We start from the raw sequence: 27,055 nt of genomic DNA, 5'->3' as shown, positions 1-27,055 counted from the left end.
GCACACCAACATGGCACAAGTATACATATGTAACAAACCTGCACGTTATGCACATGTACCCTAGAACTTAAAGTATAATAATAATAATAAATAAAAAAAAGAAAAGATACTTTGCAATAACATAAAAACCATACATTTTAACAAGTATGTTGTTTTCATGAGGGCAAAATTTTACATATACAATCAAAACACATCCACCCACAGTATCTCAATTACAAATATCATTCAGTTAATCCCATCCCAAACTGGGTTTGAGATGAATTCAACAGTTCAGAGCTATTCATCCTAGCTCTAATCAACTGAGAAATATTTTATGTAAATAAAAACACCTCTGTTTTTTTCTTTCCCTTTTTTTTTTTTTTTCCCTGTGGCTTTGTTAGTAAAAGTGAAATGAACATGCAGTGGAACACAGTAGGACCACAATATGTGATCTTAATTTCCATTTATATTTACATTGATTATTATGATATTTTTAAACTTAGAAAATGATATGTATTTAACACTTTTTTATCGTAACTATTGAAACATGTATTGTAAAAGTTACTTGAATAAAACAATATTTTTTGAAACTGAGTCAGTTGAACTCGACCTCTAATGGACGTGTTACATGTTTTTCAAGATAGTGTAGTCCTTTTCTATTACTACTGTAATAAATTGTCACAAATTTAGCAGTATAAAATAACACTCATTTATTAACCCCTAGTCTTGTAGTCAGATGTTTGGTTACCGACTGGTTCTGCTGGTCTTTGCCTAGTGCTTTGCAGTGCTGAAGTCAAGGTGTCAGCAGAGTGGTGTTTCTTTCTGGGAGGTCTGTGGGTGAATCCTCTTCCAAGCTCATTCAGATTGTCAGTGAATTCAGTTCCACGTGGTTACTGGACTGAGGTTTCCATTTCCTACCTGACTGTCATCTGGGAGCCTTTCTTATCTCCTTAAGGCTAGATAATCTCCCTATTTTAAGCTCCATATGTCAATTATATTTTCAAGGTAAATGCAACTTCCCTTTTGCCATGTAACAGTCACAGGTTCTATGAATTAAGGCACGGTTACATTTGGGGGACTATTATGCCCATTGTAGTTAGATTGATAAATGGTGATTGTGAGAATATTGAGCTTACTTTATGAAAGAGCAACAACATAGTGACTGAATATGCTCAAGGAAGATGAAAGGGGAAGAAAACACTGGTTTCTTAGAATTCCTCCTGGCTCCATGAGACAGAGGTTTTGTGTATTGTCAGAGATTTCACCTTTCTTTTCCAATACACATACTTTTAATACTCAGGTGTTTTATCTTCAATTGAGTAAAATAGCATTTCCCATCAAATGATTTGATTGCAAATATTGTTATGATACATGGCATCTAAACCAGGGTGTCCTGAATCAAACATAAAATACAAAAAAAGGAATTAATTGGATTTCCTTAAGTTATATTAGATGTTTTATTTGAAAGAATTATAAGCCAACATAAATTCAGTTATTCTTATACTCAGTTACTCAGAAATCTGTGCATTCATGTATTAAATATATTTACAAATAAGGTTGGGGAAATGGAACATTCTAAAGTGCTTTTTATAGAATAATAGTATTTTGTTGGATTAGTTCAAGAAATGGGACATATGAAGGATAGTTGACTTTGCTAAATTTAAATGCTTAGATGATTCAGTGGAAGTCTTTTAGAGATAAACTAAAGACACGTTACTGAAGTTCTTCTGTTTGCAGTGAATTTTAACTGCTATTTACAAGAAATTCTGTGAATCAAATGGCACTTTTTACTGTTAAAAAATGATGGAAGGGGCCGGGCGCGGTGGCTCAAGCCTGTAATCCCAGCACTTTGGGAGACCGAGACGGGAGGATCACGAGGTCAGGAGATCGAGACCATCCTGGCTAACACGGTGAAACTCCGTCTCTACTAAAAATAATAATAATAATAATAATAGACTAGCTGGGCGAGGTGGCAGGCGCCTGTAGTCCCAGCTACTCGGGAGGCTGAGGCAGGAGAATGGCGTGAACCCGGGAGGCGGAGCTTGCAGTGAGCCGAGATCGCGCCACCGCACTCCAGCCTAGGCGACAGAGCCAGACTCCGCCTCAAAAATAAAAAACACAAAAAAGAAAACAAACAAACAAAAAAGATTGAAAGCATCATAAATAGGAAGCTGTCTCAACATAAGCCAATGGTATTTTTTTATTTTTTATTTTTTTTTTGAGACGGAGTCTCGCTCTGTCCCCCAGGCTGGAGTGCAGTGGCCTGATCTCAGCTCACTGCAAGCTCCACCTCCCGGGTTCACGCCATTCTCCTGCCTCAGCCTCCCGAGTAGCTGGGACTACAGGCGCCCGCCACCGCTCCCCACCGCTCCGGGCTAATTTTTGTATTTTTTTAGTAGAGACGGGGTTTCACGTGTTAGCCAGGATGGTCTCGATCTCCTGACCCCGTGATCCGCCCGTCTCGGCCTCCCAAAGTGCTGGGATTACAGGCTTGAGTCACCGCGCCCGGCCAAACCAATGGTATTTTTTAGCACCTGGTTCATGGTTAGCATTGCTCACATTCATTTGACTTTGAATATGTTTAGATTTTATAATTGAATTAGAAAAATGTGAAGGAAACTTGTTTCGCAATTTACTAAAGTAGTGGGTAAGTGGGAGAGGAGCTGGGTGAGTGACGCTTTTTTAGAGGAAGAAAGGAAATCAAAATAATTTTATTTATTTTTAAAATTAAAAAAAATAGTTTATTTTCTTCCTTTGCTCTTTTTATTCTACCTTTACGGTGTTTTGGGTTGTTCAATGAATATTTTAGAATTACCTTCTGTAGTGTATTTTTCTTCATAGTGAAGTATCTGCAGTGATTTTATACATTAACATTAAAATGTCCTTTCAACATACATTTCACCAGACATTATAACATCGAAAAATACTGTAATATAGTATTATTTGAAATATTTATGCGACAAATCGCAAAGTCCATTTTACATTCCATTAAGTCAAAACTTCACGTCGCCAAGAAATTACCTTAAAAAAATTTACACAAAACTATAAAACTGAGGTGATATTACATTTGCAAAATAAAAACTAGCGCTATTCTTTTGAAATATAGTGGCAGGGTTACTTGTAAATATGTAAAGTCAATGAATATAATAATTATTTTTAAATTATTGTGAAAGGTAAGCATATGATCTTTTTAATAAGAGTGATTGGTTCACATCTCAGTACAAACATTTCTTTGATCATTTAAGTGAAAGTTGATCTTTGGAGCTATAGGGAATTTTAATATTTCAGATGCATATAGGAAATATATAAAAGCAAAAGTAAAAAATTAGATTTGACTATTCTAGCTGTAGAACACACCCAACCCTAATTTTGTAATTCATATATACTGATATTCTCCTCTATTAGCCTCGAATATATAGGGCATATCTCCAGGTAGCGCTTTTATCTGTCATAACATTTCTTGTCTCTCTCTGGTAGAGGTGCTTATGTAACAGCTACAGGTGGGGAGTAGATGGGAGGAGGAATGCATTCATTCCTATATATGTGCGGTTCACATTTGTTCTCCCAAGCTGGAGAACAACTGTTTTGATGGAGAAAAATTTTATCCCTGTGTACAGCACAATGATTTGCTTGTAATAAGTACAGACTAATAGTAAATATGTTTAGTAAATGAATCGTTGATGATAATAGTGTTTATCTTTGTTGAAGCTTCAGAGTATTGGACCCTAAAACTGTAAGGAATAAGAAAATGATCCCAAGTTCCCTGGGAATTGTAACATTTTATGATTTACTGAGATCCTAACATTCAGTTATCCTGAGTTTACATTCAGTTACCTTATTAAATGTAAGCCTGGTCCTTCTCTTTTTCTTTTTTCTTTTTTGATTTAAAATATTTTGAGTGACATCTTTTTCCCCTTATATATAGTGATTCCAAATTACCTAATGACAAACTTTTTTTTCCTCAGCTTTAAAAAAACTTCCTTTGATCGATATCTCCCCATTCTCATTTTCAAATCAATCATGTCCTTTGTATTCACACTTGAGCCTGCCTCTTCTATAATCTAACATATATGTGAATTTTACATAAATATTTATTCACATATTAGAATCTAATTTATTCCTTCCATTTGTCTGCTAGTGTCATAAAACTTTTCTTGATTATTCTCATATATTCTCTAAAGTTTTTTTTTATTTTTTACTATTTTATAACAATTATTATATTTGTCAAATATATAATTTTTTAATATATTTTTCTCTTTAGAAGGTACAAATAACTTCATTTGGAAAATTGTGTCTTTTTTCTCTAAGTATATGCAAGATAAGTGTGATTCTTAATAATTCATTTTAATAATTAATTTTGATGGACCTCATTTTTAGGTGAGATTTATCTCAGAAAATTTATTTTAACACCTGGTATATTGTCTTTGTAAATATTTTGTTAACTTTCTAATAAAGGTAAAATTAAAGGATATGTCTTAATGGAAACGTTTGAAGGAAAAGTATACTCTGCTAGCTATTTTTGGCAGGATTTTGAACATTTCTTACATTTATGACTGCTGTCTTCTCTAATCCACCCTGCTAATTTTTTTTCTTGTTTTTTTATGCCTTAGTTTCTTCAACTGTAAAATAAAGAGGTTGGACTAAGTTACTTCCATAGTTTCGCAATTTAAATAATAATCTTTTTTTTTTTTTTTTTTTTTTAAGGCAGGGTCGTGCTCTGTCACCCATACTTAAATGCAGTGAAATAATAATCTTGACCATCATGAGATTTCCAGATGAGAAGGATAAACTTGTCATAGGAATTAAAAAAAAAAAAAGTCCAAGTGTCTATAAAATGCAGAATTTGAATAAATAGAGCATACTGAGTATATATAGGCCTTTAATCTAAAACACTATCAACTTTATGGAATTTTTTAATGTAATATAAATATCAGTTTGGTGAAAGAATGAGCAAATAAATTGATAAGACAACCTCCCATGGCACACCATTTAGTTACGATAGCAATAATTAAGCTAATATTTGTGGAACGCGGTTTGCGCAAAATATTTTGCATGAATTACCTCATTTAATTTTCATTTACACCATGAAAGAGACAGTAAGTTCATAATTTACACATAGATGAGTCTTAGGAGGGGAAATTAGACTTTTCTAGAAGCTGGGACTGTATATAATATTGTTTTTACATCTGCTAAATGTTTATTTAGGCTGAGTTTGAAAATTCTACCATTTGGTATTGGTTCTTATTAAATTCTTCATTTAAAACAACATAATACTTGAAGCATAAGACGTGCTAAGTGACTTCACTGGGTTTTAAAATGATGTTAAATGTTTAAAATAGTGATGTTAAACCTCAAGACCTGCATACTTCTTGGCTCTAACTAGCCATTTCACCTGGTCATATTTCCCAGATCTTGTTAAGAGTTGCCTACAACCAACACATCATTCTTTCTTGGTATTCACATAACACTTGAAGTTATATTTACACCTTAAATTATCCACTTGACATTTTATCGTCTTAAGTTTTCAACAGGAAGGACTCTTCTACATGTGCCTATTTTTAGTACAACCACAAGTAAAATACTGCAAATGGCTTAGATGAAATGTTCTTTATGAGATCAACCACATATTGGAATATCTGTCACATGGGCACAGAGTAATGTTTGTTAAATTGAAGAGGATTGACAGTCATAAAGATGAAATAAACTGGGTAAATTAGTGCCTTTATAATTCCATCTGTGTCATAAAATCCAACATTGGAGAAGGGGGTTATGGCTCCAACACTTTCATTGCTGACTTAATGTTTAGTAAATGAGTTTTATATCTTTTTCAAATTTTTACAAAAGCTCAAAATCAAATTATGAAAACTATTTACTTTCTGGTCATCCCATGCAGATTATCTCCTATAGCATCAATAAACTTGTAAACAGCTATACATTATTTATATCCTATATTACCTTCTATAATAAATCTCTTTTATATTCTCTGGTTTAAGTCCCCATTTTTCACTTAAATTGTCACTAAATCTTATAACTAGCGTCCAGAATTTTCTTCATCATAAGCTCTACACGTGGTCAAAAGTGATCTTTTAAAAACATAAACTCTCTGGTCTAAATGCTTACAAATCCCATTACCTTTCAGATAAAATTGTAACCTCCAAGTATGGCACATAAGTTTATTCATTATTTGCTGTTCACTTGTGTCTCCCAGTTCATTGTTAATCATCCTTTTTTTAAATTCTCTTCATCTCTTTAGCCAAGGAAAACTGCAATATCTGTGGCTCTTCAACCATGACATTCTCACTCCCACATGTGCTTTGCCTACTGCTCCCCACTCAAATGCCCTTCCTTCCTCGCTGCCATTTTCTCTTGGCTAACTTTTCCTTTTTTCAAGCTCATAACTTCCTCTGAGAAGGGTTCAAAATAGACTTTACCTCCTTTAGGGAACCTTCTCTGACTGTCCAAAATTGGGTTAGGTCCTGCTCACACAGCATCCAAAGAATAGGCATTTATCACATATGTTTTGAAACTAGTTTTCTTATTGGCTTTTCACAGGATGATGTAAGTTCATTAAAAGACTTGTAATATCAGTACTAAAATATATATGGGATAAATGACTGTATGACTGATTTTTTAAAAATCACCACGGTATTCTTACTTCTTGGCATTAGCGGGTTAAGTTTTAAAGTTCACTCAATTTTGTTTTATATCCTCAAAGGAAGACGTTCCCAGTTTAGGAGTCTATTTTACAAATGCTACTATATAAGGACAATTATATACAAAAAGTGACATTTAAAAATGATTATAGGCTATGTATTTATGTATGTATTATCTGAAAATATACATGATTTGTTATTAGAAGTAGAAATAACTTAAAAAAATACTGTGCTGGAACTTTTTAGCTCAGGAATCCAAACCGTTTTAATTGATTTTTTTTTCTGCTTTGAGTCTTCTTGCAGGCCCATCAATTCTTTACAATAAATATTTATTGACTACTTGCACATAAAGGTACAGCGCTAGGCAGAGAATGCCTAGATCAGCGATACGGCATTTTGTGGCAATTTTGACTGCTTTTTCTCAGTGAGCAAATTTACCATAGAGGGATGAAAATGCTCAGGTATTTCTGTCCCTGGCCTCCATGAACTGAGGCTGCCCAAGGAGTTGAAGAACACCAGGTGGTTGATGCTGCCCTTTCATTACATTCTCCATTGTCTGCCAGGGATCAGGACCTCACAGGGTCCTCACCTCGGGAGGAGAGATTGGACCCTGAACCTGCAGAGGAGAGAGGCTTGCTTAATTTCCCCCTTTATAGTTGTCAGTTTAGACATTTTCTGGGAGCACAAATTAGAATCCTTGTGAGAGATGTTACTGCAATCAAATCAACTTCATATACCACTCCTAAAAATTGCTTGTAGTGATGTTATTTCACGATAAAGTCATGCCTGGTGTTTTCCTAAAATACATGTAGAAAATCCAAAACACTACAAATTTACATTTTTTTGAATGCTTCAATACTACAAAACTGTTTTAAAGAATTTATTTTTTTCCTCTTCCAACCACCATTGATGAAAGCCTAACTGCCAGGAGAGCTTCTTTTCTTTTTCTTTTTTCTTTTTTTTTTTTTTTAACTGGATCAGGAAATCTACCCTAAGTAGTCAAATAACGTAAATTGTTTTTTCCCCTGTAGCTGAAATTGCTATGTTGGTTTTAAATTTCCCAATTCAAATTAATGAACAATTTTCTCTGTGGTGTAAGAGTGAATTTGGCAGTGCAAAGATCACAGCAATCTCTTCTTCATTAAATTGGGCAAAGAGAACTCACTGGTTCACAAACTGTTAAATGGATATTAGGGGTTTTAATGAATGGAACATTTATTTTTGTGCCAGCTCAACTAACAACATTGACATGATTAGCATACATTTTGGCAACTATTCTAGCACACGGTGTCAGTAAAAAGGAGCTTTTATCTTTGAGTTTAATTTACTTTAGCTTTCCTTGTTATTAATGTTTTTAATGTGAATGAGATGTTTTTGTAAAGGAAATCCTGCCACAAGAAGTTATTCAGAAATACATATTTTTATTAATGTTACAGGCATTTCTCATGCTGGAGATAAAGTCCATTCCCCAAAACACATGAACCTTCTTCAAATTTGGAAATGAATCGAAAATTGTGCTATTCGTACTGGTGATGAAATTATTGCACTTATGGAGGATTCTTAAAAAATAAATAGTGTTATTTTTATCTCATGAAGTTCCTTTCTTTACAAAAAAGAAATAAGAAATAAAATATGACTCTTAAGAGATGTTTCCTCCATTGCTCCATATCAGTTATAAATGAAAAGTTTTGGGGGTTAAATGATCTTAGTCTCTTAGCTCAGATGCCTCTCATACAAAAGGAATTTCCGATAAAAATATATTTAGTTTTTGTAACAAATGTTGCTGCCTCATATACTTATTATTTTATTTACCGAAATTCTCAAACTGAAGAAAAATAAGATAAATGAGTTAACTAATACAAATCGAAAAGAACTTGATTGTTTGCATTCAATTTCTTTTTTTGCAGAGTATTTTTGTTTTAAAAATTATCGCAAGTTATTGCAACACTGCTAACAGAGGATTTGTTATGAATATGTGGTAAAATGAAAATGTGTAATGATATTAAATCTATAATCAATTAATATGAATGTGCACATACATGGGTGCAAATTTTCATATGAACTTACATCAAGTATTTAGGCATACTCTCTTTCTACTACATATATGTCTATAACTACACACGCATTTAATAATTTACCCAATGTTTAATTGAGTAATGAATTAGTTTAATATAAACTTTAATATAGCAGAATACTACAGTTTACTCACATTTAACCCTAAAAACAAACAAATGACAGGCACTTCAGTGAAATAACAAGCCCATGTTCAAATATAAAATGCTAAAAATGATAAAGAAATTATGAAAATATACCTTTAATTTGCAGACATAGAAACACTTTTGGTACAGTACAGATGCATGATGCCAAAAAGTAAAATGATCCAGTTTAAGCTAACACATTCCTTGTTTATACAGATTATTTTGCTATAGCTCTCATATAAAATAATATTTCCAGTTCACACAATGAATTGAAAGTGATAAATCACTGATGAAATAGCTTTCTTCATTGCAAGAGATTCAGTAAAAGCTAAATTATCAAAGAAATCTGCTGCAGGGCTTACAAATAAACTGTTGGACTTAATCCAAAACCAAAGAAAGGAAGGCAGAAATGGTAGCCAACAAACCTAAACAACAACAAAAAGATAAGTACAGTATAACTTTCATATAAAAGGCCCAACTAAAACAACCAGTAGTGCACACAAGCCTCTAGAAGAATTCACTTTTAATATGATTTCTATTTTCTTATGTGACGGAAGATTTTAAGCCTATAAAAGTCTAATATATAACCCAAGTATAAAGTACAACCAACAAGTTGTGAAAGCACTAAAATGTCATGAATGCCTATGAAGCAACTAAGGATTGAAGCATTTCTTTGCTTCTGGCTGTTTTTCTTGGGCATAAGATCTAGTTACATTTTCTGTAACGAAGAATGTATGTGTGTGTGTGTATATATATATATATTTCCCCTGTAATAACAGCAAGTGCAGTGGTAAAGCAAACAGAAAGCAATTCGAGTACACAGAAAGTGGAATACTCTTCAGCAGATCGAATTTGTAACACAAGGCAATGTTTTTATCCTTGCTAAAAAAGAATTGCACTTCTTTTTAATGCCTTCTCTTTCAAACTATATATGCACTTTTGAGGTAATAAGCATTCTGTTTACAAGTGCATTTCTTTTTTTTTCTTATATATTTAAATAGGGTGAAATTTAATTTACTTTAATTTCATATTTGTTTAATGTTAAAAACAATATATTTAAAATATACTCTTTCATTAATTTCATGTACAACTGTCAAGTACAATACCTCAGTTCCCTGCAAAGGAGCAGCTGATGCCCTCTTGTGGTGACAGGAATTTTTAGATAAAAATTTGTTCCTTTTTCTTACCTTACTCCCAGGTTTTATCAATCATCTGCTTGGTGTATGAAAGCTGCAAACCATGTCCAAGCTTTCTTTTTTTTTTTTTTTTAATAACAGTCCTATGGCTGTTAGTACTAATTTTCACTTAAAAATGCTGTACACATTTTATAACCTCTGAATTTAAATTTAAAAACCTGTAAACAGCTATTTACAATATAGAACAAGTTATAAATTAGTCGTCCTTCATTGTAACTGCCATCAACACTCTCCTTTTTTAGGTGATGAAGATCCAAAGTCAGTTAAAACATTTCTCCGTGTTATTCCACCATGAAATATCAAATATTAGAAATATCCATTGGCTTTCTCTCTCGCATGTGCAAGTCAATTTTTCCTTTCAGTGGAATCTGTACTTCCAAATTTTCATCTTCCCTGGGATGCTTTTTCCCTTTCCTTAAACAGATGTATATGCCCATCCCTGTGACCAGTGTGATGGAACCCAAGCTTATTACAGACAGAGCTACTAAGGTGGGCATACAGGACACAGATTCTACCTTCCTATGAGTCGGTTCTATTGAGATTTGTGGTTCTTTCTCCTCTATATTAATCTCTGGTTCTTTCCTTAAAAGACTCTCAATGTAACTCTCATTACTGACAGTGTCATTGACAAATAGGTTCACCATGACCGTGGAGTGGAGAGGCTCAGGATAACCATGATCACTCACTTTCACCAGTAAGCGATGGAGCCCGTAATCTGTCTGCAGCAATGCCTCTTCCAAAGTAATGTTGCCAGTTTTTGGGTCAATCCTGAAGGACTCAGGCCTAGGGCCTCTTCTCCCTATGATGCTGTAAGCTATGACAGCATTCATGCCTGTGTCTTTGTCGACAGCATAGACTTCTGTAACCGGGGAGCCTGGGAGAGTAGAAGGCAGTACTAACAGATAAGACATATTAGACTGAGGAAATAAAACAAGAGGAGGGTTGTCATTGATATCTAGAAGGAGAATTGTGATTTTTGCTGTAGAGGAGAGGGCGGGCTCACCCCCATCAACAGCCTCAACCCACAAAGTATAGGAGCTTTGCTGTTCTCTGTCCAAAGAGACTTTAGCCCTCAGCATACCCTTTCCTGTATCTATGACAAAAATATCACTCTGGTTCACCACAGAGAGGGCAACCCATCCATTCCGCCCAGCATCAGCATCTGTTACACTAATTACTCCAATCTCACCATAGCCTGGAAAGTTTTCAGGCACAAAAAAGCTGAAGTCCTTGTTGATAAACCGAGGACTGTTGTCATTTTTATCCAACACTGTGAGGGCCACAGTGGCTACTGATTCTCTGGGTGGCTTCCCACAGTCAACAGCTCTGACGGTGTATCTGTACTTTTCTTTCTCTTCTCGGTCCAGCTGAGTAGAAACTGTCAGAATTCCTGTGACACTGTCTAAGGAAAAATATGATGGAGCATCAGGTCCCAGAAAATATGAAACTTGGCCTCTTTCCCCACTGTCGGCATCTGTAGCATACAGCTTAGTCAAAAAGGCATTGGGTGAGTTGTTTTCTTCAATGGTTAGTTCTATTAAGGGTTGAAGGAAAATTGGAGCATTATCATTGTCATCTAAAAGTTGCACTTTAATTACTCTTTTGACATGAAATCCTTCAGAGTTCCAAGCCACCACAGCTACTTCATAGAACTGCTGTAGCTCATAGTCCATAGGTTTTGTGGTCTCTAGTAAATATTCATTATTGTATGGTTTGTAAGGTGATAACCTAAATGGGCCTTCACCATCCAGGTAGCAGTTAACCTTGTATTTACCTTCTGGATCTCTTATGGTGAAAAACGCAATGGGAGTGTTCACGGGTTCCAGTTCTTTCAGATAAACAACACCATCTATCTCGTTTGCTATGTAACGAGGGACAATCTCAGGGGGTCTGAAAATAACTTTGATAACGGACACAAGAGCAGTGATTACAGCAGGGATGCAGCCTGGTCCATTAGCAAGGATGGTGAGCTTGTGAGACTGCAGAACACTTCCCCCAATCTTATTGAAAAGTTTAATGACTCCAGTGTTTTCATCCAGGTGAAATAAATCCTTAGATGCTTGTGGAACTTTCTGACTGTAAGAATAAGTAATTTGAGCATTGGTCCCCAAGTCTTTATCCACAGCCTGGACAGCTGCAATTGGGGTGCCCACTGTAGCATTCCCATACACAGTGACATTGATTTGTGAGTCTGTGAAGAGAGGGCAATTGTCATTAATGTCACTTATGCCAATGGTGAGGGTGGCACTGCCCAAAAGTGGTGGAGATCCACCATCCTCAGCTATGATGATGCTCACATATTGGTCCTGGGTTTCCCTGTCCAAAGCACCCATGACAATTAGGTAGGGGGTGCGCTCCCCGTTCTCATTTTCCTCCACGTCCAGGGTGAACATACCATGGTAGTCCAGTAAGCGATAGGTCTGTACCCCATTAATGCCTACATCTGGGTCCACAGCAGGATGCTCTATGGCCAATCGGGTGTTTACAGGTGCATTTTCCGGGACCCACACCGAGATTTGGGAAACAGGGAACTGTGGGGCGTTGTCATTGATGTCTCTTATGGCGATCTTCACCTTCACAAACCTGAAATATTCCTGAGGCAGGACAAGCACATCCAGCAGTAAAAGACAAGAGTCAGAAGAAGGAGAGGAGGAGATGGAAACGCTGCCGCCCCACGCGGTCCCTCCGCCCCCTTCAAGACACAGGGCCTCCCTGTCGATCTCCTGAGCCGAAGTGTGCAGCTCCCCAGAGCGGTTGTCTAGGGTCACGTACTGGCCACTCAGTCCCCGGGAGGCCAGGCTGAAAGAGAGAGGGGGGTTCCACTCAGCACCGGTGCGCTCTGGCAGCTGCGAATGCGGGTCCAGCCTCCCTGCAGACCGGGGCAGCAGCCGCAGGTCCTCGGCCAGGCTGCCGATGAGCACCCCCTCGGGCAGTCCCTCGTTCAGGCTGTACAGAAGCTCGGTGGCCCGGCTGTGACTCGCGAGGCAGCTGAAGGGTTCCACGAAGAGGAAAAACAGAAACAGATGCTGGCGTGGGGGGAGGGAAGAAAGCTCATTACACACACGGGGAAATAGGGGTCTGAGAGAGAAACTAGTGCCCCTGTGATCCTTGCTGTCCCCATCCCCGTTCCCAGAAGCAAAACCTCTAGTTAGAACGGGGGCGGAGAAGAACCCCGCTGCAAAGGGAGATCTGTGGGGCAATGTCGTCTCCAAAACTTAATTCTGCTGTTCACTTTCTGTCCCCTCCGCCCCCGCCTTCCCCCCCCCCTCAGTTTCCCCATCACCACCCTCATCCAGCTAACTTCAGAATCCCAAACCATAAAACATCCCCGGAAACACGCCAGAGTGGAGAGGATTCCGACCCAGAGACTGCGCAACGCGACAGGGAAACCCAGGGTAGGTGATGAGGAGGAAGGCGGCTGGTAGTAGAGAGCACTGAAAGGTGGGCAATTTATTTCTCCTTGAAGAGTCTGCCATTAGAGTGCTGGAACACGCAGTGTGTTACACTAGGAGAACCGTAAAAACAACCACAATCGCAATGATAATAATACGGAGAAACTACTAACACTCTCTCCTCCACCTCCAACACTTTAGGTCTTAGATCGGAAAGAGTGATTTGTATTTTAGCACACATCTGAAATCAAACCGAAAGGATCTGGATTTCCACCTCTTACCAAGCCGTCACTAATCCCCCCTCCCTTAGGGGGAAGCCAAGTAAACGCGGAAAACGGTTATGCAAAAACAATCTGTCAATTGCAGTAGGCATTCATAGTCAGACGCCAGCAGCAGGAAACGATCCCGAACCCCTGTATCTAAAGCAGATTGAGCGCACCCCTGATCCCCTCCACCTGGATACAGTTCTTGCTTCAGAAACTTCCTCTCATGACCCAAGGACTTCCCTATTCCTTGTTAAAAGGGAGACACATTATCCCAAACTCCCTTCCCTCCCCGTGCCATCCTTCCTGTGAAGTTTACATGAAGGTAGGAGGTTTGAAAAACCATCCGAGTGGAAATTGCTTCATAATACTGCAACTTGTCGGGGTCGCGGGGCTCCTTGAGCTCCTAACCCTTACCGGCAGGTTCCCGTGGCTGGTGCTGCTCCTGGGACGATGTAGACGCCCCATATCCAGGCGCGGGTGCCAGGTCGCCGGATACCAGCTCACTCCCAAGGCCCGCGAGCTGCGCGCATTCCCTCGGCCGCGCATTCCCTGGGAGGCTGCAGTCAGAGCGCTCTTGAAGGGAGGGCGGCAGAAGACACTCCCTCTGGGTTCATGCAAATCGATGGGGGAACTTCAGCCAATAGTCACTGGCTCTTCAATTAAGGACGGGAACTCAAAGAGGGCAGAAAGGCAAGGGGGCAGAAGGGCACATTCATGGTCTCCTGTCCCGGTCGCAGGTAACTCCAGACCCTGCCAGAGGAGCTGGAATGGGGGAGCTGCTCCTGAAGACTGCGAAGAGGCACCTCCGGGTTGGGCACAGTAACGCTTGCCCACTAGCCTCCTTCCTTGCCGCACCAGTCAGATGCTAAGTCCACAGGTTGCTAGCAGGAGAAGGAGAATTAAAATAAATAAATAAGCTTGTATTTGTATACGGACGTAACAGAGAGAGGAAGTCACAGAGCAATCACAGGCGCCGTCCCAAAACGCCCGCTTTGCCACCAGTTCCTCCTGGAGCCTCGGATCCAGCAGTGTTGGCACAGAGAAAGAGAACGCACTTTTCTCAGCGGAGGGAAGGAATCTCAACTTCTGTGTAACGTAGGGTGAACCAGAAAAGTAATATGAATTCAGTGAAGGTTTCGACATACCCCAATTTTGAATCTTTGCTGTGGGCAGTGGTAGAGCTTCTGCTAGTTTACTAGTTGGAGGCTCAAATGTCTCTGGGTGTCTGTCTTGTGATCTTATTTTAGAGACAGTAGTGGCTTCTGGATGCAGGGAAGAGCCAAGAGGAAAGTAGAAACAATTGTGCTGTAACACAAGTAGTTCTGCCTGCAAGTAATTTTTAACACATTTATCTAAGTGGTAAATTGGTGTGGGGAGGGGGAGGGATTCACTGAAGCCTAGGTAAAAAATTGGTTATTTTTCAAATTAGTCCTTCCTTCTTTCCCTCCCCTCTTCCCCTCTTCCTTCCTTCCTTCCTTTCTCCCTTCCTTCCTTCCTTCCTTCCTTCCTTCCTTTCTCCCTTCCTTCCTTCCTCCCTCCCTCCATCCCTCCCGCCCTCTCTCCCTCCCTCCCTGCCTCTCCCTTTCTCTCTCTCTTTCTTTCTCCTGGATTGCCTACTGGAAAACTGGTCCTTGGTAAAGGAATTGTGGAACAATGTGTTGCCAAATGCTTGCATATCCCCTATGGCTTTGACACTGAATAGCTATGTAACATGGAATAATCCCATAATGCCTGGGCTTCTGTTTCCTCATTTATAAAATCAAGGCTAGTGGGTTACTCCAGTACATTAAGCCTCTGAAAAACTTTTTGATCTGCAGGTTGCCATATAAGTAATGGAAAAGCCCGTGATTCATCCTTTCCTTGAGAAGACATTTCTCTTCATCGCTAGACTTCCAGATATCCTCTGCACGGTCCTAAACATAAAACCTCACATACTGATGACCAGTGACGGAGCCTAGAATGGAAAAAGATCTTTGATACCTGATTTCCATATGCTTTCTGTAGGAACTACTTCAATTTTCCTCTTCCACCAAATGCTACCTAGAATATAAATTACTTGGCTGAGTTAACTGTTTTGCTTCTGATCCTTCTTATTTTCTCCTCATTTCTACTAATCCTAAAGACAGAGTCCTAAATATGGACAACACACAACATCAAAACACCTGGTGGGTAACAGCTTGTTATTGTGCAAATGGGGCTGTACATGGAGTTCACAAGTCTCACTATATACAAATTTGGCATATAATTGTTCAAATTATATTGGTCGGGTTCACTGGCTGGTAAAATCAGTTCCTCCAAACTCTTTACAGTGAAAATGGAGCACTGATGAAGTGGCTGAAGTGGTAAACCTCAGCCCCCAACCACTGCCACCGCCCCCCTACCCCCGGCCCCCACTACATACACACACACTCTCAGAGGAACATGCACATCTGAGTTGAAGGTTGGTAAACAAACTGCAGTCAGGGAAGCATGATCCCTCTCCTTGTGCTTTTTAGCTGCTGGTTCTGCCCTACAGTTGAACTTTTGCCATAATTGGTAAATATTTACTTTGAGGTCTGTAGTTGAAACATACTTGACTCCCCAAATCAGTACCAAGCTGCTTCTGAAATGTGTTTAACTTACATCTTTACACAATACCCACAGCTTCCCGAAGTTGGAGGCCCACGGCCAGAGTTAGGCAATCTGTCAGCAGTCAGAGGACCTGCAATCTGAAACAATTCTCCATCTAGACAGAGCAGCAGAGTGGGCTGTTTATCCGCTCACAGGTCATGCCCTCTCCAACAAGTTAAGATCATCCACCTTTTTGGTGGAAACATAGGGAGCCATTTTCTTTATTTTTCCTTTGTTATAAGGACATTGCACAGGAGCCATTGTTTATGATGATAGTCCAAGTGAAGTGACATTTTCTCTTTGTAATTATATCTCAAGTCTTTCATTTTCCCTGGCCCCTTACTCTCCCTTTCCCTGCTTTGCAGTGGATGCTTGTAGTACAGATGCACTTCCTTTTAAAATGTTCCCCCAGCCCACACCAGCAGAATCTTCGTCTTCTGACCCTATCACCCAGCTGGTCTCTATGGAAAGGGTTATTACCATACTTCCCTTTATTAAGTTGAAAAGAAATTAAATATACCCATTTGGCCATAATTATTCTCTAGAGTGTTTCTAAAAAGCATAAACATGAGTTATAACAAAAGTTCTTCATGTAAGTTGAAACACAAGAATTGAACACATCTTGAAAAATAATGTTTGGAATGACACTAACAACCACATTTGCTTTAAGTGACTATGGTGATTGCAAAGTCCCTGCATGGAAGTTTGTCCTCAAGACTGGGAGATCTTGGCATAATATTGAACAATACCTTACACGCCACATTTCAAACCATTCACTGACCTACTTGTTATTATCTTTCCTCTCTGAAAATCCGAACAACGTTTTACACATGTTTACACCTAAATTGGGCTTAAATAAAATAAAAAGGACTAAATAGGCTTCGTTCTTCCCATGTATCCTTTCTGTGGGCATTGTGAAAGCATTTCCAAACTCTTATTCCTTATGATGCCAACCTGTGACCTACCTTCCGGTGTCACATATTTCTAACGATGACTCAGAAAGCTTCTATGCTATTAGTCCCTTGAAAATAATACTTAAGAAATTCTTAGACGTCTCAATTGCTCTGGGCCTGCTTCCCAGGTGTTTTGTAAAAGTCGATCTAGAAGAACAGTTAGATTATATGCCTCCCAAGCCTATTTTTCCTATAGACAAGGAAAACAACAGGATAGATGGTGTACTGAGCTGAGCCAGAGGAGTGGATGACATTCTCTGGGTTGTTGCTAAGTTCTGTGTGACTTTAGACAAGTCATCAAACTTCTCTGTTTCAATTTCATAAAAAAAGACCCCGACACACTTCATGCACGTATATGCATGAAATGGCTTACCTCATATCTGGCATTAACAGACACTGCATGCTGATACACAGGTTATCTTGATTATTACTTATTGCATTCTATCACTAAAAGGTACTATTTTTCATTTACTGCAAGCCTTCTGTTTGTAATTTTATTATCTCCACTATAAAGATGTGAGCATGATTATAAGTATATATCAAGATACCATCTTTGCCTGGGCATGGTGGCTCACACCTGTAATCCTAGCACTTTGGGAGGCTGAGGCGGGCGGATCGTCTGAGCTCAGGAGTTCGAGACCAGCCTGGGCAACATGGTAAAACCCCGTCTCTACTAAAAAATAATAAAATAAAAAATTAGCCAGGCGTGGTGGTGGGCGCCTATAGTCCCAGCTACTTGGGAAGCTGAGGCAGGAGAATGGTGTGAACCCGGGAGGTGGAGCTTGCAGTGAGCCGAGATCGTGCCACTGCACTCCAGCCTGGGCTACAGAGCAAGACTCCGTCTCAAACAAACAAACAAACAAAAACAAAAACAAAAAACAAAACAAAAAACAAAAAAAAAAGGTAAGAATAAAAGATACCATTGTTAAACTTTTTACGTTTTAAATCTTTTTAAAAATTTTTTTGAAGCACTATGCTTTACAGGTAATTTTATTTGTATTTCTCAATTAATTCTGCTTCCACTATTTAGATTAGTTTAACAGTATTGTGGTATACACAAAGTTTCATGTAATCACTATATACACAGATATTTAAGCCATAACCATGTACATGTTCTGGTTAATTCATAATTGCAAATAAATATAAGTTTAGAATATTACCTTATTTTAAGGCCATTTCTTTTTTTTTTGTCTTGTTAATAGAATATTTAAAATTAGAAGTTCCTTTTGATGAATTAAAATATATGTATGTGTGTACACAAAATATGTCATTAATATATTGGTACCTATGTAAAAGTGTAAAATATAACACATCTAAATGTAACATATAATAAATATATATATACAATGAAATATTATATCTCTATTCTGTTTTGATTCAATCATCAAGTTTAAGAGGATGATTACATCTGAAAAACCAATACAACATCTGAGAAATGATAGATTGGTTATCTAGTGTCAATTATGTTTCAAACATGCTACTAGGTGCTTGACATATGTAATTTAGTTAATACTCATAGCAGTTTTATAATATGGTTATTATTATACCAGCTTTATAGGCATATATAACATGCTTGTCCAGAGCCTGATCTGTGACCTTCAAAATATGTGATCTTTCTACTCTGGTATGCCTTTCTCATCTGAATGAGAAAATAAAGGGCCCACACACATTTAAATGTATTTCTATTCAACAAACATTTATCACTCATTTAAAATTAAAAAACAAAACAAAACTGGAGGCACAGATGTGTTATATGATGCCTTTTTGAAGGAAAGGATCCTTTAGTCCATTACTACTTCCTAAATAGATACATACATGTGGACACAACTTGTCTAAGCTGTGTGGCTAACTTAAATCTTCTCCCAATGTATACATGTAAAATATATAATGTGTGCATAGCTGTGTGTATACTTGAAAGTACTGAAAAGCCTTGGGTGATTTTAGGGATCACCTAGTTAGCCCTCATTTTGCATGTTAGTTGACAGTAAGAAAGATGACTTATAGCTGACTCAAATTATGAAAATATTCCCATTTCTTATAATAGTACTAAAATTTAACCTCACGATTACTCTGATATTAGAGGATAACTTATAAAACCAGTATATTTTTTAAACCATCTATGTTTAAGATCAAAAGCCTTGATCTTAAGAGTTACTCTAAACTTTATTTTATTTTATTCCTTTGTTCAAATTTGCAAATATTTACAAATATTTTTAAGTAACTACTGAAGTACTAATTACTTTTTAAGTATATCACACAAAATTAAAAACTCCTACTTCATTTCCCTACACTATTCAGAAATTAATAGTGACACTAATAGGGAATCAACAGTGAGGCCTCTTGCTAAAAAAGCTGGACAGTTAGTAAATAAACATACATTTACACACTTGCATGAAGAGGGTGCAAATGAGTTAATTCACTATAAAACTTGTATTCTAAAACATTTACTGCTGTACTGTGCAACTCATAAATAGGACATTTGTAAGCATTATTCTGTCCTAATGACTACTTTATGCTTTAGAAAACTTTGTGTAAGTAGATTTTACATTTCTCCCCTTTCCCTATGTATTCCAATAGGAAAGAATAAGATAGGGTGGAAGGGCCCTTTCATTTCAGAACTCAATTAGCATCACTTTAACAGGGATAAAAATAACTGTATGAAGTCATTAGAAAACCCCAGGCCTAATTTTAGCTAACATTTTCAACTTTTCCTCCTTATCCTGAAAATAAATTTTAAAAGTCATTTTCAACTCATTTTAATTCCACATTCTTTCTTCTCACTTCTGGTAGAGGTGATAATGAGCAGTGAAATCATCAAAAGAAAGGTGGTGGGATTGAGGAGGGAAAGAAATGAAGGGCATAGAAAATCCACAAAGTGGATCAGGAGTTGCCGAATAAAGAACAGTTAACTAAATGCGGTTTATTGATGATGCATATGCCTTACTTCCTGGAGTCAGTCCCTGGGAGATTTGAAAGAAGGAAAAAATACAGGCTGTGCAAAGAATAAAGCAATCATAAACCCTATGAATTAGCATAGAAATTAGGTCAGCGCCAAAACAAATCTATTGAAGGAGACAAAGAATTTTAAATTTTGTTTTAGGAGACCGATCATCTATTTCTTCAGATACCTATTTTTTATTCTCACAAATTTAAGTGTTACATATGGGAAAGTTTAATGAAAATTTATGCTTAAGTAATGTTTTTATACAGATCAACAGATCTTTTGACTGGCTTGATAAAATCTCTTTTTATCTGACTCTGTGAGTCTAAAGTGCGATTGTTAGAAAACTGCATGACTGTTCTAATCTCAGCATGTGTGGCATATATCAAAGCATTGAGTGAGTATCATAGGGTCAGTAAAAGACTTTGTCAATGATGTACATAGTCAATATTTTCATGGTGAAAATAGGAAAAGCTACGATCACTAGCTACTTCTTTCTTGATATCTTTTTAGAAGGAGAGCAGAGTTTGCTGACCTCAATTTCATTTACTGCTAACAGCCAGCAATATTCAGCACCTAACTTTCACCAAGTGCATGGTGGATGTTACATTGAACATTCACAAAGTCTCTGCAAGTTAATGATGACCGCATTTTACAGATGAGGAATAGAAGGCTTTTAGAGGTTAAGTAGGTTGCTTGCGGTCACACAGCTTTGGAAGTGGCTAAGTTAGGAGGAACAAGGAAAATCTGAGTTAGTTTATTATAATGCTGGTGAGCCTTTTAAAAACAAATATAGGGGATATTCTAACATTAACTGAAGCAAGAACATATGTTGAATAATGAATATGTACACATTATAAATAATGCATATAATCTGATAGTAACAGAACCATTTCAAAACTACCAAACATCTGGAAAAATTAAACAATTATAAACTTCAATAAAAATGTACATGAGCTATATTTCTGAAACAATGAGTACTCTGTTTTTTTCCAAATTATTTGAATTATCAAGAAAAGAATGTGGGTTTTGTAACAGAATTTGTATAAGCAATTTAGAATTATATGGCAATAAAACATTTACTTGGAGAAAAGAATGCGCTTCTTGATAATGAAATTGTAAATATCCTAAAGGCCCACCATTTCTTAATTGTAGATAATATTAAAATTTGGTCCAGTTGATATCAAGTTTATTTAGAATACAGTAATAGCAGTTTTTTTTTGTGGATTGCTTCTCTTTATGAATACATTCTGCATTAACTAGATTTAAATGAAATATGAATAATAATTGGTTTCTAATGATAAAATTTTATTAAAACTTGTTTTAAATATTCATATGTTCTTTTAGAATTCAAATGTCAAACAAATGTAGATAAGAATTTAGATTTTGTGCAATTTAACAGTCACGTAGGCAAAGGACAAAAAAAGCTAGAAGGAAAAAAGAGATTGGCAAATTTCCATGGAAAACAATATCTTTTATGGTATTTTTCTTTAAATAAAAAGAATTAAAACTTTTAAAAATGTGCCATAAGCATGGCATATACACCTGGCCAACATGGCATATATTCTATATAGGAGTAACTATTCTTATTCTAAATGTGGATATACATGGTGTGCTTTCTTAAAAAAAAAAATAAAGCACAATTACTGCCACTTTGTATTTCAATACCTCTCCAAAAAAAATCCACATTTATTAGAGTCCTGCCAGAGCTTGTTAAACTATTCAGCAATGATTATAAAAGGCATTTTGCACATAATATACACCAGTCCTAAAGCTGAGAGACCTCAAGTATCCTTACTAGCTGTGAGTGTGACTATTTAAGCATTTCTGTAGGATTTCTGGATCCTGGTTGACTCAAGATGCCATCTCCACACAGCCATATAATATTTAAGAAAACCTCAATTAGGCTAGCCATGGATCCTTCAAATCTGCATCACTGCCACAGGCTGTCTAAGGTACTACACACAGTCTACAATAAACCTCCTTAATATCATAATCAAAGTATCAGTGAGCTTTTCAGCAAAAAAAGACAGGTTTTCACTTATCACTTAAAACCATTTATCACAAAATAGTAGAAATCTTGACTCAACATTATATTTTCCCTCCAATAGATTTTGGCAAACGAATGCCATATTTCTCAGAAGTTACCAGACATTAAAAAAGGGTTGTAACAACAGAGAAGGTGCCACGCTCTTCTTGTTATTGCTTTTCTTACAAGTCCTTTGCACATTCATCGTCCACTATCCCTGACTTCAGTGACACTACACTTAATAGTGTTTTGTACCTTACATCTCTGTCCTATTTTTGTCTTTGCCGGGTTTTCTCGCTCCTTTTATCACTTTTTAACTATATGTTTCTCCAAAGGTCGTTTCTGTTGTTTTCTATAATCACTCACTGGGGAGTCCTTTTATTGGAATCCTAGTCATGCAGGCCTTCCAATTGCACTCCCAATGCCTTCAAATTTTATGCATCCTCAAAATTTCCTGTAATTAGGAAACATCATCTACACTTGAAAAGTTATTTTTCCCTAGGTGAAATCTCATCCCTAAGGATTTTTATTCCCTCTTCCACAAATGGCCTGTTCCCAGTCAGACAATCTACATATGACAATGCTTCTAGCATAAAACAGAAACATCCATACTTACAAACATTTTATCTACTTAAAGGTAGTTCACAAGTATATTTAGTTATACATCCAAATTATTATGAAACCAATTACTATTGCCAACTGTTGGTGGAAGGCAGAACTGAGGTACGTGGCTTTGTTCTCACCATATTAATACATAGAGGACTGACTGTTCTTGGAACATAGCAGATGTAGAAGTTTGAAAAAAGCACACAGTGGAACGATGCACTGTTGCCTGAGAAAAGTCAACTGCCTGAATCACAAGTGGCCTCAGAGAGTGGCATTAAAGTCATGAGATCTAATAACAGCTACCAGTTTTTGAGTATTCACTGGACTAACATATTTATGTGTATGTGTATGTATACGTATGTAAATATGTGTGTGTGTGTTGTATATAAATTCTTACAGATAGGTATCATTATTTGCAATTGAAAACTGGGGAAATTATAGCTTAAAGCATTATGTACCTTATCCAGGATCACACAGCCATCATTTAAATCATATCAAGCATTACCTTAATTCAAGAACAATTACCCTGAGTATATTCGGCTATACAGTCTATATGTTGAAAAATTGAATTTGGGAAAGGAGTGAGGATAGAGAGAATATTTTAAAATCTCAGGCATTAAGTCATATTGACCTAGCCTGACAATAAGCCCCAAATTTCCCATGAGAGTTTGTTTTCAGGCTGTTTTCCCATGGCATTGTTTGGGCTCTTTTTTACTCTTAAGGTACTGTGGTTTAAAAAATAAAATATGCGGTCAACTTAAATTATTCATATTAACAAGATTGGTTCAGAAAATCAATGAGCATGAAAATATAATGAAAATGTGTTACAAAGACTTCCATATTCATGTGGCATGGTCACTGCACTTTTTTCTGAAGATAGATCGTTGTGAGAAGCCAAAGAAGAACCAGGTGAATCAAACTGTGGAATGAATGAAATGTTTTTTCACAGCAGGCTGAAGCCTCGAAGGATTCAGCCAATGGAGATGGGATACATACAGCCATTTGGCTTTGATTCCCTCTGTGCTTCTCGGTGCTTCCATGCATACTTTCTCTGGGATGCTCTTCTTTTGGTTTCAGAAGCTGGTAAGTCTCTGCTGATTAACACATGATTTCTTTACAAACACAGAACCTTTCTCAGGGTGTGGGAAGCCTGATGTCTCAAAACCATTCTCTTCTTCAAAGAACTCTTTCGTGCTTCTGTTCTGATTGTGTATCAACTCAGAGGAAAAGACATTTTCGCTTATTTCCAAGGTACGAGAAGGCATTTCACTGTAGCCTGTGGGTATGAACCAAGGAGACAGCATGATACTTAAGAGCCCAGGCTTTGTGATCACACAGATCTGGCTTCAAGTCCCCATTCTGCAATTTATTTACTAGTAGTGTTACCTTGAGCATTACTTAGAATTTGTAAGAATCAGTTTATATCCCAATTACCCTGTTTTGATTGTTACACATTACATGCCTGTATAAAAACATCACATATACTGCATAAATATATGCAACTATTATGTACCTGTAATAATTATATACAAAAAATTTTTAAAAAAACTAAAATTTTATAGCATTTACCATTTGCTAGAGAGTATCATAACATTATATGTGTTAAGTTACTTAATTTTTATAGCAGTTGTTGAGCTAGGTACTGTTATTGTCATTATTTTAATATGAGTCATACAGCAGCTATGTAACTTGATAAACTTTCTCAGCCAATAGTAGAGGAGCTGAGATGGGAAAGAAGGCAAGTTGCCTCCAGAACTCTCAGTCAACCATTTCCCTGCACTTTGTCCTGTTAAATAGGGTTAGAAGTACTTACTTAGCTCAATGAATAGTGGTAGGTATTTAAATAAGTAAGTGTATTTAAAGTGTTTACCACAATTCTTTCCGCATAGTAAGGTTCAATAAATGCTAGCTGTAATAATCTTAATTATATTCTCCCCTTTCCTTCTCCTTCCAATCATTCATTTTCATTCAAAGTAAACCATGGTTCTTTTTATTTTATGTACACTATATAATTGTTGCTATTCCTGTACCTTTTCCAGTGAATTTTTCTTCAATTAAAAATTCTTGTATTATGTGGATAGCTTTTCCAAAACATGATTTTTCTTCATAGTCTAGTGTATGTGACTTTATTCATTCCACTTTATTGGTGCCTTTATCCACACTGAGTTTGATTTCTCTGGGTTTTTACTGAATTTAGAGATTTTAAAAATCATCTCATTTATGTTTTATTATAAGTTATAATCATTTTGCATGTCTTTACATATTGTTCTGTATCATTTTTAGACAGAACAGAATTTCCTCATATCAGTTTATAATGTGAATATGAACATTTTACTTGTTTCAATATTTTATATAAATATATTTTCAGTGAGGCTTATTTTATCCACATCTTTGGAAATATTTATGATAATTTAGCATGAATTACTAAATATCGAATATATGTTTTAACTGGAATGTAAAATTTTAAGATTTTCTAGTATATGTAAAACAATAGCTCCAGAAATTCTAGTTATTTATAATAGCACTGTAAGTATATGAGGATACTCATTTCTTCAAAGATATCATTATTGGATAAAGGGTATTTTATTTATTTCCAATAAGATAGTTCCAAATAGCATTTATTTGATGGGAATATTAATAATTTTGAAAATGGGAAATTGCTTCCATGTTTTTGGAGGTGGATATTAATAGTTTTTCTTAGTGTTTTATGAATAATACTATAAATACACCATAAAATATGGGTGCCATGATTTTTATTCAAATATTTGATAAGTTTCTTGGATATTTACTGTATCTTGACTTGGATTTCTCCAATTAAATAACAAGCTCTTAATGGATAATGGTAAACACAGACCAAGCCTGTAGTCAATGTTCAATTAATAATTTTTAAATGGCTGAAAGCAATAATCTCTTAAATTTTAGTTAATTAAATACTATTAAAATATCCTTAACTCTCTCTAGCAGTATAGATGATAAATTTCCAGATATGGGAGACTCTGCCTGTTTAAGTAGTATTTGCCACAACACTATTTATTTCCTTTTAATGCTTGTAATAATGAATATAAACATAAATGTTATTTGACTACGATATGTTATATTGTTCTCTAATGTGAACATAATCAATTTAATTAATATTCTTTTACCAGAAGTAAAATGTAATGTGATTAACTTTGTTTATTGAAAGAATATGAAAATGTTTTTCTCCAAATTAAATACATCAGAAACATTGTATTCTCATTTCTATTTCTGCTAAATGGATCTCCTACCATCCAGAGACTGTCGGTCCATGAGATCTGCTAATCCACTTTTTCTTCTTTCTTTGGTCAAATTGTTCCCTAAAGTTTAGCAAAATGAAAATAATGTAAAAATTCTTTGCTCCTCCAGAGAAAATGTTTTCTTTTTGTCTGCCTTGAAAATCTGTTCTTTTCATATTTGTCTCTTGCTTACAATGTGAGAGTTAGCAATAAATGAACAGCTGAATGGAAACGAAGACCTCAGAGTTGTTTTCCCCGTGGAGTCAATGCCTTTGGGTAAACAGTGACTCTTTATTCTTCCTGTGGTTTGTGGTATATTTTCATTATCTGTAAAGTATAGAAAATAATACCTTTCTCTGATGTCATGCAGATTAAGTAAAAAGTGTGTCCGTAAAGAGCTTAAAGTTTCAGAAACAAAAAGTGTTCTTATTTCACTACCAGGGTTGTAGATGAATTCACATGGTCTTCAATGCCAAAGCTTGATAAGATAAAGCTGCTGTAATCAGCCTCATAGAATAATCCTGCAGTAATCTTTTGTACTCCAGTGTCGACCAGTCTTCACTATTGTCTCTTTCTACCTGTTCTCATTTCTTCCTGTTACCTAGTTTGTATTTCCTTATATATAATAGAAAGAAAAAGATTCTAAAGGTCAAAGATATTACCAATAAATCAGCCACTGGGATATTGCTGTCAATATACAATATTTTATATGACAAAAATATTATATGCCTTATTCGAGCCATTTTATATTAAGGCAATATTTGAGACTTTTTTTTTTTAACTTGAGATGGTAGGCATTGCAGAAAGTGTGAACTCAGTGTATATTGTTGGACTTTATGACACATGAAATGTTTTAGAATTTAAAATCAATTAAGTAAAGGATATATAAAATACTTTTATTAATAGGAATTACAAAGTTATGCTAATCTCTTAGTTCAATAAAATTTTGCTGACTACCATCCAACTAACTAGGTACTG

General features: G+C 36.4%; 1 protein-coding gene across 2 annotated transcripts; it reads right to left on the bottom strand.

Moving 5' to 3' along the window:
• Positions 1-8,930: 8,930 nt before the first annotated feature.
• PCDH20 (protocadherin 20) lies at positions 8,931-26,786 on the bottom strand. Of its 2 annotated transcripts, XM_011999426.1 has the most exons (5): positions 26,428-26,786; positions 24,854-26,158; positions 14,830-14,946; positions 14,099-14,565; positions 8,931-13,052 (listed from the first exon to the last, which is right to left on the bottom strand). In XM_011999426.1, exons 4-5 carry the CDS (start codon positions 14,228-14,230, stop codon positions 10,326-10,328), a joined length of 2,859 nt encoding a protein of 952 aa, XP_011854816.1. In that variant the 5' UTR covers positions 14,231-14,565; positions 14,830-14,946; positions 24,854-26,158; positions 26,428-26,786; the 3' UTR covers positions 8,931-10,325. The 2 variants fall into 2 exon arrangements, with proteins under 2 accessions (XP_011854816.1, XP_011854815.1); XM_011999425.1 differs by lacking the exons at positions 24,854-26,158; positions 26,428-26,786 and having other exon boundaries at positions 14,099-14,909.
• Positions 26,787-27,055: the final 269 nt, after the last annotated feature.

Source organism: Mandrillus leucophaeus, unplaced genomic scaffold, assembly GCF_000951045.1.
Source record: "Mandrillus leucophaeus isolate KB7577 unplaced genomic scaffold, Mleu.le_1.0 Scaffold592, whole genome shotgun sequence".
In the NCBI taxonomy this organism is placed as follows: Eukaryota; Metazoa; Chordata; class Mammalia; order Primates; family Cercopithecidae; genus Mandrillus; species Mandrillus leucophaeus.
This window is presented reverse-complemented; position numbering and strand designations above follow the sequence as displayed.